The 13,039-nt window shown below is 44.4% G+C and overlaps 1 protein-coding gene across 1 annotated transcript; it reads right to left on the bottom strand.

Annotated features, from left to right (window-relative positions):
• Positions 1-10,802: 10,802 nt before the first annotated feature.
• LOC128560252 (aspartate aminotransferase, mitochondrial-like) lies at positions 10,803-12,681 on the bottom strand. Its single transcript, XM_053553818.1, has one exon. It carries the CDS (start codon positions 12,624-12,626, stop codon positions 11,334-11,336), a length of 1,293 nt encoding a protein of 430 aa, XP_053409793.1. The 5' UTR covers positions 12,627-12,681; the 3' UTR covers positions 10,803-11,333.
• Positions 12,682-13,039: the final 358 nt, after the last annotated feature.

Below are 13,039 nucleotides of genomic sequence, written 5' to 3'. Positions count from 1 at the left end.
ATTTTTTTGCTTAGTGCCTGTAGCTAGGGTGCCGGCCACATACCCTGAGGCTGGCGGGTTCAAACCACCTCGGGTCTGCCAAACAACAATGACAACTATAACAAAAAATAGCCAAGCGTTGTTCTGGGCGCCTGTAGTCCCAGCCACATGGGACGCTGAGGCAAGAGAATCACTTAAGCCCAAGAGTTTGAGGTTTCAGTGAGCTGTGATGAAACAGCACTCTATTGAGGGCAACATAGTGAGACCCTGTCTCAAAAAAAAAAAAACCAGATGAAACAAAAAATAATTGTTTGGCAGGTTCATGCTGCTTTGCTCTCTCTTCTTGTGATAAAGCCCCAGTGAGTTTAAGGCTCTACTTGTTTGTTTGTTTGTTTAGAGTCTCTATTGCCCAGGCTAGAATGCCTTAGTGTCAGACTAGCTCAAAGCAACTTCAAACTCCTGGGCTCAAGCGATCCTCCTGCCTCAGCCTCCCAAGTAGCTGGAACTACAGCCATCTGCCATAATGCACTGCTAATTTTTCTACTTTTAGTAGAGATGGGGTCTTGCTCTTGCTCAGACTGGTCTCCCAACTCTTGAGCTCAATGGATCCTCCTGCTCCCACCTCTCCAAGTGCAGGATTATATAGGTGAGAGCTCTATTTGATGCCAGAGCAGAGCAAAGCTAATGGGTCTCTACGGGGACCAAGGACATGATCTCTTCCAAGGTAACTGGTCCAGGAACCTAAAATAAGGGTATGGTCAGGCGTACCCATGCACAATGCTAGAAAGTCATTTGAGAATTTTTTTCAGTTTTTATTTTATTTTTCCACTTTTATCCTTCTCATTTTGGAAAAGAGGTGATGTGAAAAAGGAGTCAGAATGGACCACGTGAGAAAAAAGGTAATAAAAAAAGATGCAAGAAGAGTGTGGGCTGCTGACATCTTTTTTCTCCTCTCTTGCGCCTTGGATCTCAGAAGACTTCGGATCTTCGCTCTCTGCCTCGGCCTTGAGTTTTGTTCCTCTAGCCCAGTCTAGTCCTCCTCTCCGCCTCAAGAGGGCGATGTGGCCACACTGAGCGGGACCATAGCTGCAGCTTTGAAAGAAGTCAGAGTGCCTGAAGGGTGCCCTGGGTTTAACCTAGCTTTGAGGGCCTGACCCTCAAACTGGTCATTTGTCCCCTCCTACTCCTAGCCCAGCCATGGAGAAACTGTGGCGCAGGAAGGCACGGAGGCATGAAAGTGTTGCCTTTCATTTCTGGAATATTGAAGTCTAGGTCACAAGGTTAGGAAATTTGGAGGTGCTTTTTTCTGTGGGCTCATGGGGAATAAAATGTGCATTTCCTTTTCGAAAGGCTTGGACACCAGCACCAGGAATCTAAGTTTTTTTGGACCAGGGTCATGAGGGCTTTCCAAAGGGGAATAATGACATAACAGGCTTCTTAAAAGACTCCCCATCGGTACTCACCCTCTGCTGAGCGATTTTCTCCTCCACTTGTCCTCTCCCTGTAATCCTGCTGCGCCTCCATCAACCCTACCTGAATGACACACCCCAGACCCAGAGGGACCTAAAAGACCATTTGCGCCTGTGCTTCTCCAATTATGCCCACGTGTCACCAACATTAGAATCAGCTGTGCTTGTCAAAAAATGCAGATTCCAGGGCCTGCCACAGACTTACCACTGAGTGACCCAGAAATCTGTGTTTTTAAACAGGCACACTCTCCCTCCACTAGACACATGTGGTTACTGACAACACTACATTTTTGAGTTCTTGTTTAGTTCAGCCTCCTGTATTTGCAGAGGAAGAAACAAAACTCAGAGATCAGGTGTCTTGCTCAAGGTTACCTTGACTGGCAGCAGCATCTCTAGGATTTAAAGCAAGACTCTGAACCCTGACCTCACACCAGTACATTTTTACTCCATGTTTCTGAGAGTCCTAGAGTTTTGAAGAGGTGCTTTGGAGGTTCTGTAAATATTTGATTACAAGGTGACTTTTTAAAAGGAAGAAAGAAACTGTTAGCATATGTAATTTCTTATGATGTGAATCAGGATTTTAAAAAATATTGTGTCTACGATTATCATCTTCACCTTCAGTACTGACTGACTTAAATAAAATGAACTACTGGCCCGGTGCAGTGGCTTATGCCTGTAATCCTAGCACTCTGGGAGGACGAGGTGGGGGGATTGTTTAAGCACATGAGTTTGAGATCAGCTTGAGCAAGAGTGAGACCCCGCCTCTACAAAAATAGAAAAATTAGTTGGGCATTGTGATGGATGCTTGTAGTCCTAGCTACTTGGGAGGATGAGCTGTGAGGATCTCTTGAGCCCAAGAGTTTCAGGTTGCTGTAAGCTATGATGACACCATAGCGCTCTACCCAGGGCAACAAAGTGAGACTCTCAAACAAACAAAGATTGAAACACCACCTTTATCTGTTTTTTATGTTGGAATTCTATGTAAAATTTCATTTGATGGGACAATACTACTGCTCTATATAAAATTTATTGTGCAATCATCAAGCTCTGAGAAAACAATATTAAGAATTGTGGAAATAAACAAAGACCACCCAAATGAGAAGAAACAGAAGCTGTTTATTAGTGCTTGCTTTAGCCGTGGATTTGGGCCACCATTTTTTGTATTTGGCAGAGATTCAAAGACAGGCAGGGACGTGGAAAGCTCTAATGAAAAAGTGGAAGCCTTCAGGTACACCCTGACTGGAAGTTGTTGGCATAAGAAAGTTGGAGGTGGGCTGATTAGAAATAGAGTATCCTATGTGATTGGTTTGGGAAACCCATTTGGCTTTCTTTGCTTGGTCCTGAGTTAGAAGTGGAGGCAAAAATTAGGGAAGTTAGCTTTCAGTCAAGTCCTGACCAAGACTGCAGATTGCTGCACAGTTTGTGGTTTGGCTTCCTGGACTGGTTGTTGCAAAGGTTGTAGCTCAAAGTTGTATTGTCATATATGATCTGGCCGTTGTCTGTCTGCACGTTCGGTCTCTTGGTGTTATATGCATTACTTCACTTAAGCACCATCACAACCCCATGAGATTGGTAATGTTATTATCTCAGCTTTATAAGTGAGAAATAGAGTTGCAGAGAAGTGAGGTAACTTGCCCAAGTCAAACAGTTATGAGGAAGTAAGGCTGGGACTTGAGCCTAGGCAGACTGACCTCAGAGTTCTGAGATATTTTTTTTTTTCTTTGAGTCAAAGTCTTACTTTGTCACACTTGGTAGAGTGCTGTTGCATCACAGCTCACAGCAACCTCCGACTCTTGAGCTTAAGTGATTCTCTTGCCTCAGCCTTCAAAGTAGCTGGGACTACAGGCACCTGCCACAACACCCAGCTATTTTTTGTTGCAGTTGTCATTGTTGTTTTAGCTGGCCCAGGCCAGGTTTGAATCCACCAACTTCGGTGTATGTGACTGGCACCGTAACCACTGTGCTATGAGCGCCAAGTCTGAGATTTTTTAAAATTATTATTAATGAACTATATTTCTGTCTCTGCTTTATAGCAAGAAAGATTATAGATATTGACAAGCTGTCTAAAAATTCACATGAAAGTACAAAAGACCTAGATTAGCCAAAACAACTTTGAAAGAGAATAACAAAGTTGAAGGGCTAACCCTACCTGACTTTAAAACAATAGTCATTTTGATAACATGCTATTAATATCAAGATAACGGATCAGTGGAACTGAATAGACAGTTCAGATGCTCATACACACACAATCTGTGGTTTGTCTTTTTGTTCTTCTCAGTGTCTTTTCAAGAATAAAAGTTTGAATTTTAATGAAGTCCAGTTTATTATATTTTTCTCTCAATTGCACTTTTGATGTCATATCTAAGAAACTTGTTTAATCCAAAGTCGTAAAGTTTTTCTCCTATGTTTCCTTCCATAAGTTTTCTAGTTTTAGATTTTACACTTAGGCTTACGATGGATCTTGATTTTTTTTCCTTTTTTTTGAGACTGAGTCTTACTTTGCCACCCTTGGTAGAGTGCCGTAGTGTTTTAGCTCTCAGCAACCTCAAACTCTAGGGCTGAAGAGATCCTCTTGCCTCAGCCTCCCGAGGAGCTGGGATTACAGGCGCCTGCCACAACACCCAGTTATTTTTAGAGATGGGGTCTCACTCTTGTTCAGGCTGGTGTCAAACTCCTGAGCTCAAACGATCTGCCTGCCTTGGCCTCCCAGGGTGCTAGATGACAGGTGTGAGCTACTATGCCCAATGATTTTGACGATTTTTATATGTGGTGTAAGGTAAGGAATGAAGTTGTTTTTTTTCCCTTTGCATATGGCTATCCAATTGTTCTGGTCCTACTCATTAAAACTATTCCTTAGGAGCTATCTTTTTTAATTGCCTTTGGATCTTTTTCAAAAATCAATTCCCACTATTGGTAAAATGATTGCAAAATGATAAAAACGATTTGGAAAAGTTTCATAGTTTCTTACAAAGTAAAACTCACCTACTGTATGATCTAGCCATTCTATCTCTGCATTTACCCAAGGGAAAAGAAAGTGTATGTCTAAACAGAGACTTGAACACACACATTTATAGCCGCATTATTATTTCTTCAGCTTTATTGAGGTATAATTGACAGCAAGTTTATTTTTACTAGCCAAAATCTATGAACAATCCAATGTTCATGAATGGAAGCCCGGAGCAGTGGCTCACCTCTGTAATCCCAGCACTTTGGGAGGCTGAGGTGGGGCATCGCTTGAGGTCAGGAGTTTGAGACCAGCTTAAGCAACATAGTAAAACCTTGTCTCTACAAAATATGAAAAGATTAGCCACGTGTGGTGGCTATCGATGTGCCCATCGTCTTAGTTACTGCAGAGACTGAGATGTAAGGTTACAGTGAGCTATGGTTGTGGCACTGCATTCTAACCTGGCCAACAGAGAAAGGGTTTGTCTCTTAAGGGTAGCACCCGTAGCTCAGTGGGTAGGGTGCCGGCCACATGCACCAGGGCCGGTGGGTTCGAGCCCAGCCCAGTCCTGCTAAAACAAAAAAATAGCCACGCATTGTGGTAGGCACCTGTAGTCCCAGCTACTAGAGAGGCTGAGGCAAGAGAATTGCTTGAACCCAGGAGTTTGAGGTTGCTGTGAGCTGCAATGACACAGCACTCTACCGAGAGTGACATAGTGAGACTCTGTCTCAATTAAAAAAAAAAAAAGGTTTGTCTCTTAAAAACAAAACAAACTAAAAAAAACCTAGGTGAATGGTTAACAAGCTGGAGTATGATGGAATACTACTCAGTAACAAGAACAGTTTTTTGCTAGCAGCTTCATGGGGATGCTCACATACTTAAAATTTAGCAATTTACATGTACATTCAGTGGTTTTTATAACAGTATATCCACAGAGTTGTGCAACCATCACCACAGTTAAGTTGGGATTATTTTCATAACCCCTTAAAGAAACTCTGTATCCTTTGGCAGTCTCTCCATTACCCCCAGGTACCCCCACCTCAGCCCTAGACGACCAACCACTAATCTACTTTCTCTCTGTTTGAGCATTATGAACATTTTATTCAGGAATCATATAAAATGTAGGGGATTTTTGTGTCTGGCTTCTTTCACTTAGCCAAATGTTTTGAAGGTTCATCTACAGTACTTTGTTCTTTTTTTCTGGGTTTTTTTTTTTTTTTTTTTTGGTTTGTTTGTTTGAGACCGAGTCTTGTTCTACTGCCCTGGCTAGAGTGCAGTGGCATCATCGGAATTCACTCTACTCCTAGTCTTAAGTGATCTGGTGATCCTTCAGCCTCGGCCTTCTGAGTACCCCATCACCACACCCAGCTGGTAGGGACAGGGTCTCACTAATTGCCCCGGATGGTCTCCAACTCCGGGCCTCAAGAGATCCTTCTGCCTCAGCCTTCCAAAGTGCTAGGATTACAGGTGTGAGCCACTGTGCCTGGCCTTTCATTCCTTTTAATGGATGAACAATATTCTACTGTATGGATAAGCTAAACTTGGTTTATTCATTCCTCAATTGATGAACTTTGGTGTTCTTCCCACATATTGGCTATTATAAATAATGCTGCTATGAACATTCATTAACTAGCTTTTCTGTGGGTACACACTTTCATTTCTTTTGTGCATAGACCTAGGAATGAAATTATTGGATCAACTGGTACCTCTATGTTTAATGGTTTTTTTTTTTGAGACGGGGCTTGCTGTATTACCTAGGCTAGAGTGCAATAGTGTCATCATAGCTCACTGCAACCTCAAACTCCTGGCTCAAGCAATCCTCCTGCCTCAGCCTTCTGAATTGCTGGGATGGTACCCTTCACATTTCCTTTCCAAGGAGTAAGACTGAGGAAAGGATGAAGATGGGAAAGGGGACCATGTGTCAGCTATCTGTTAAAGAAGGCTTCTGGGACGGCGCCTGTGGCTCATTGGGTAGAACACTGGCCCCATATACCGAGGGTGGTGAGAATTCAAACCTGGCCCCGGCCAAACTGCAACAAAAAAATAGCCAGGTGTTGTGGTGGGCACCTATAGTCCCAGCTACTCGGGAGGCTGAGGCAAGAGAATTGCCTAAGCCCAGGAGTTAGAGGTTGCTGTGAGCTGTGTGATACCATGACACTCTACCGAGGGCAATAAAGTGAGACTCTGTCTCTACAAAAAAAAAAAAATAATAATAAATAAATAAAGAAGGCTTCTGGAAGCTGCTGCAGAAACTTTACATCCCCATGGGTAGAACCCCATGTTCGTTGTGGTCTGGATCACCACAACTAACAGCTGGGAAATGGAGGCTGGGAAATGTGATCTTCATTCTAAGTCATGCATCTGCTAGCAATTCTGCTGCCATGTGAGAAGGAGGGCATTACATCAGGGAGTAATGAACAATCTCAACCACATAGTCATAGAAAAGTAACAATAAGATCAAGACATAATTGGTGCATAACAAAAAAGGGAGCCTTAGGAATTGGCTGATTACATTAAAAGATCTAAAGAAAAAGATCTATTTGTCAGAAGGGGTATTGGTTAGCATGGAATTCTTGGAAAAGACTACTTTTGAGAGAGGAACATAGGCAATGCCCATCCAGATATTGTCCAGGAGGCAGGAAATGGGAGCCTTTAAACCTGAGGAACTTACTGCTAATGTAGATGTGGGACCAGGAGTATTTCTTCTAGTAAGATCACCTTTCTCTTAGCTTAGCTTGTTACCAGGGGGTTTCATTTAACTCCCCAGTGCTTTCCATCACTGCTTGGCAGCCAACCTCATTTTCATGGTGACCTGCCTAAGAGAGAATGTGCCACAGAGAAAGACTCGTAGAAGAGTAATAGCTGACCCCGTAACATCCAAATTCTCTTTGTCAATGAGTGAATTGGCAGTCTGGTGTCCCCTCAGTCTCCATGCCCTTTTTCTGAGATGAGTCTGTCCTCACAGTTTGGTTCTTGTTGGGTATTGCCAAGGGCAGGCCTTTGGTCCTTCACACTGAAAAGAGAGTCTGATCCTGGAAAGCGGTGGTTGCCCCAAATGAGTCTTGGTAGCTTCAAACAATTTCCCATAGGTGATACCTCCATCTGCTCTCAACTGGTTTCTAGAATATGTTGAAAATAGTGTTAACATTAGCTGTATTTTAGTCTGGGCATTGTGGCTCATGCCTGTAATCCTAGCACTCTGGAAGACAGGAGGATCCCTTGAGCTCAGGAGTTCAAGACCAGTCTGAGCAAGAACAATACCCCATCTCTGCTAAAAATAGAAAAAAAAAAATCTAGCTGGACATGGTGGTATGCATCTGTAGTCCCAGCTACTCGGGAGGCTGAGGCAAAAGGATCATTTGAACCCACTGAGATTGCTGTGAGCTAAGATGATGCCATGAAACTCTACCCAGGGTCACAGAGTGAGACTTTTTTTTTTTTTGAGACAGAGTCTCACTATGTCATCCTTGGTAGAGTGCCATGGTGTCACAGCTCACAGCAACCTCAAACCCTTGGGCTTAAGTGATTCTCTTGCCTCAGCCTCCCAAGTAGGTGGGACAACAGGTGCCCACCACAACGCCCAGCTATTTTTTGGTTTTAGTTGTCATTGTTAGCTGGCCCGGGCCAGGTTCCAACCTGCCACCCTCGGTGTTATGTGGCTGGCACCGTAACCACTGTGCTATGGACGCCGAGCCTGAAAGGGAAATATTTTAATATGAATTTGGATTAGAGGTAAAATCAGTGGCCAGTCTAACACATCTGAGGGAGGGAAACTGCTTCCTTGCACTATTGAGTGGTGGTAGCCTGTAGGCACCTCAGACGATACCCCTTTTTGAGCATCTTCTCAGGCTATCTGACTGTGTTACTTTCATACCATTTGGGTCTCCCCAAAATTCATATGCTAAACCCTCATCACCAATGTGATCTTATTAGGAAGGACTTTTGGAGGTGATTAAGTCATGAAGGCAAAGGCTTAATGAATAGGATAGAAAGTCCATGGCTGGGACTCAGCAATCTGTGAGTCCCAGCTCCAGTCCTCTAGGTGCTAGTGACATATGCTCAAGTTTGAGAATTGTTGGCTTAGATCCCTGCAGGAAAGTGGGCATGTTTTCATCTCCTCTCTGTTCTTCGTGGGTGTGAGTTTTCACTGTTGTTCCAGACAGGCTGTCTGTATGGCCCATTCTCCCCCATACCCCCACAAAAAGTCTGCATGGTAGAAAATGGCCACCAAAAATTCCCAAATTGAAATCTCTTTTGGAACACTAGCCAAATTGAGACTAATACCCACTTCCAATGGCAAATTTCAGGGAAGGAATTCAGGTGATCCAGGTTGTGTCAGCACTCCCCTCAAAGCCATTCCCAGTATAACCCTGAATGGAGGAAAGTTGAGCTGGGAAGGGCCTGTTCCCAGGAAAGGAGTGAGGGAGGCAGAAAAAACAATATATGTCTCTTAGGGGAGGCAATAGAAGAAAATCTAGGTTGAGTAACCATCTCAGTTTTCCTGGGACTTTCCAGGGTTTGGCCCTGAAAGTCCCAAGTCCTGGAAAACCCCTCAGTCATGAGCAAATGACAATTGGTCACTTAAGAACCGAAGGCCATGGAGGAGTATGTACTCTCACTCTTGGGGGGTGCAGAAAGGAAAAAGAGTTGATGGGATTTTCAACTGGAGACACATGAACACATCTGATGTATTTTTTTGTTGCTACCATACCTGTTTTTTTTTGTTTGTTTGTTTCTTTGTTTTTTTGCAGTTTTTGACCTGGGCAGGGTTTGAATCTGCCACCTCTGGCATATGGGGCCAGCACCCTACTCCTTTGAGACACAGGTGCCACCCTGGCATTGGTATTTTTTTTAAAAGTCCTCCTTATCAAAATGATTTTAATGTGTAACTGGGTCAACAGACATATTTAAGAATCAGAGTGACAAACACAGAGTCACAGAATCACAGAAGTTGAAATCCTAGAAGGTGAAGTATTTGGGCATTGGGGGAAGAGGGAAATTGGAATGTGAGAGGCTGTAGAGAGATCTAGAAGGCTGGAGTACAACAGTGAGGGCTTTGGGTTTATTCAGAGAAAGAGGCTCTGGGGCCTAGACCCAGCAGTGTGGAATCAGAGCAGGTACATACTCAGTGGTATGTCCTCAGCGTCCATGGAGCAGAGTGGCAGGGAAGGGGTGAGTCATGTGTGGATTGAAAGATCTAAATTCTTCAGGGAGAAAGAGCTGGCTGGCAAGCACTTTGACTCTGGGAAGCAGGGAGACAAGGCAGTGTGATAAGTGTGACATTGGTCTCAAATGTTTGGCTGATGGGATACCCAAGCCTTTGGTTTGTTTCCTGCCTTGGCACCTCATTAGATACATACTGTACCTCCAGTATTTCAAAAGGTTGTTGGTTTTTTTCCAAATCTGTGAATTATTTCTAGATATCTCAGTAGGACCAGAAGTGACTGTTTGACTCCACATATGTCTAAAATTGTGTTTAATTACTTTCTACTGAACCAGTTCCAAGGCGCTCTCATGTTATCTGGTTCCTCTTGCTTGTAGGATGGGTAGGTGTTACGACCCCTTTTTGCAGGGGAGTCTAGCTCAGGAAGGTAGTTACTTGGCTAGAATCACCAGGCTAGAAAGAAATAGTCTTGGGACAGGCACTAGGGGGTCTGATTTTAGGACAGCCCTCCCCCTCCTTTTTTTTTTTTTTTCTTAGACAGACTCTTAATATGTCACCCTGGTAGAGTGCCATGGCATCGTCATAGCTCATAGAAACCCCAAACTCTTGGGCTTCAGTGATCATCTTGCCTCAGCTTTCTGAGCAGCTGGGACCATAGGCACCTGCCACAACACCTAGTTAATTTTTCTATTTTTAGTAGAGACGGAGTCCTGCTCTTGGTGGTCTTGAACTCTGAGCTCAAGGGATCTACCTGCCTCAGTTTCTCAGAGTGCTAGGATTATAGGCGTGAGCCACCATACCCAGCCAAGGCCAGCCCTCTTTCTACCAATCTGTGAGTGTTATTTCCCCAACTTCCATTCCTTCCCCATAGCCAGTGGAACTTTTTGCAATTGGAGAAGAGCTTTCATTTATCAGCCCCCTTGCACTACAGTTTGGCCCAGAATACATTAGTAGTGATGCGTCGCTTACTACCCTGAAGTACAACAGCTACAGGTGTTGGTGAACTGAATTAACTATGAGTTACAAAAATTAATATTTTGGGGGGAAAGCTACTTTCCCCCTCTTATACATCTGGCTTCGAGACAGGAAAGCTCAACTCGGGCGGGGAGACTTTGAGAGTCATAACGCAAGTGCACAATGGTAGTTGGGTGGTATTTTTGCAGGCCTATGGTTTTTCTCTTCTCCTTCCTCTGTGTTCTCTGTACCATATTTCTTTTTTTTTTTTTAAGGAAAGAAAAAGTATCTTTTATTTTCCTTGCTGCATTGGCAGCAGACTCATGGGTAAAACACAATTTCTGCAATATGGTCTGTTGATAAGGTTGCTCCATCATGAGAAGACAAACATGAGGTTAACCGTTAATGACAAAACTAGGTCTTCTCTCAAAGTTGCTAATATGTGTTATTTCTCACGAGGAACCCTTGAAACAAGACGCTTCAGTTAAAGCTTCTGAAATATTGCAACGGCATGATTGACAGGTTTTTTTGGTGCTTTGACTTTCTTGCACATGTAAACTCTTTCAGCAAAGTTGGAGATAAAAGGGTGAGGGAGAGTTTGGTTTAGAGCCACAAAGTTCCAGATGCCAGCCACGAATGCCTCTGCCCTATGTTGCTACATGTTCTTTTCTGAGAAACACATTCAGTTGCTGAGTATTATGCGCTGTGGTTGACAGAAATGATACACACACCACCATCCACCCTCCCTCTCACTCCATGTGAAGCTCACAACAGCAGAGGTTGAAGACGGAAAGGTTGTCTCTGTTCCTTCACACCAGGGAAATTACTTAGTGACCTGGTGAATGGCATGGGCAAGGTAGCCAACGTTGCTGGAGGTGACCCTGGCCACAGAGATGCGGCCATCCTTTGTCATGTAGATGGAAAATTCCTTGGTCAGCCTCTCCACCTGTTCAGGCTTTAGCCCTGTGAAACAAAACATGCCAATCTGGTCAGTGATGTGTTGCCAGTTGTGGGAGGAGCCCTCCTTCTTGAGGTTAGAGACCAGTTGAGTTTGCATGCCAATGATGCGGTCGGCCATGCCTTTTACTTCTTGCAACCATTGTTTTCGCAAATCCGGGGTAGTCAAAATGGTAGAAGCAATGCGGGCTCCATTGAGAGGAGGATTGGAGTACAAGGGATGGATCAAGATCTTCAACTGTGACTCCACCCTTTTGGCTTTCTCTGCGTCTTTGCAGATTACAGTGAAAGCTCCCACACGCTCACCATATAAGCCCATGTTTTTGGTGTAAGATTGGCAGAGACAAACATTAATGCCCTGTTCAATGAAGTGGCGCACAGCCCAGGCATCCTTGTTTCCATCACCACTGGCAAAGCCTTGGTAAGCCATGTCAAAGAATGCAAAGAGATTCTTTTTCTTCACCACTGTTGCAATTTCCTTCCACTGCTCTGGACGAGGGTCCACTCCTGTGGGATTATGGGCACAGGCATGCAAGAGAAGAACACTTTGCTCTGGTATTTTCGAAATGTCCTCCATAGCACCTGTAAAGTCAAAGCCGCAAGTCTTGGGGTCATAGTATCGATAACCTTGGAGCTGCATGCCAGCATCTCTGAAGATAGGTGTGTGATTTCCCCAGGATGGTTTAGGCAGAAAAACATCTCGGCTGAACTTAAAAAATCTTTGCAGAAAACTGGCTCTGATCCGTAAAGCCCCGGTTCCAGAAATGGTCTGCACTGTGACGAACTGGCCACTTTTCAATACTTCGCTATTCTCACCCAGGGCTAGTTCTGCAGATGCCTTGCAAAATTCAGCCAGTCCCCCAATGGGCAGGTATTCTTTATCCAGATTTTTTGCAGCAATCTGGGCCTCTGCCTTACGGACACTAGGGAGCACGTAAGGCTTTCCATTATCATCCCAGTAGGCACCAACTCCCAGATTCATCTTTTTGCTATTGGTGTCTCTCTTAAAGGCTTCAGTGACTCCCCGGATGGGATCCAGGGGTCCCATCTCCACATGGGCCCACCAGGAGCTGGCTCTGGCAGAGGCTGCGGCGGCTATGACTGGGTGGAAGGCGTTGGTGATCCCGGAGAGAACGCGGCCGGCGTACAGCAGAGCCATGGTGGGAGGCAAGAGGGCAGTGGGTGGCTGCAGGACAGAGCGGAGGGCAAGTGGGCCCATATTTCTTTTTCTAAAATGAATCTCACTTTTTTAATGTTCAGAAAAATTCAAACCTGGTCAGTGTTTTCCCACCCCAGTGCTTCACAACTATTCCTCAGAAAATCTTTGAACAAGGCTCTTTTTGCCTGTAGACCATTAAGTTTTGCTGTCATTATTCCACAGAAACTCATGGTTTCTGTTCACTGTCCTCCACTTCCAGCCCCTCCCACCAGTTTGAATTTGCTTTGCAAGTGAAATCTGGTGAAAAGCTGGCTATGACTCAGGGCAGCTCTGAGCTGGAGAGCCAGACAAAGGCAGATGCTGTCCTCAGCACGCAGGCTCAAATTGGGTTTAACTGAGGAAAGAAATTTGTG

The sequence above is a fragment of the Nycticebus coucang genome, chromosome 11 (assembly GCF_027406575.1).
Source record: "Nycticebus coucang isolate mNycCou1 chromosome 11, mNycCou1.pri, whole genome shotgun sequence".
NCBI classification, from domain to species: Eukaryota; Metazoa; Chordata; class Mammalia; order Primates; family Lorisidae; genus Nycticebus; species Nycticebus coucang.
The sequence above is the reverse complement of the archived record's forward strand: the minus strand, read 5'-3'. Positions and strand labels throughout refer to the sequence as shown.

What these genes read in the sequence shown, in the direction of transcription:
- LOC128560252 (XM_053553818.1), bottom strand. Translation starts at nt 12,626, where the DNA reads ATGGCTCTGCTGTACGCCGGCCGCGTTCTCTCCGGGATCACCAACGCC.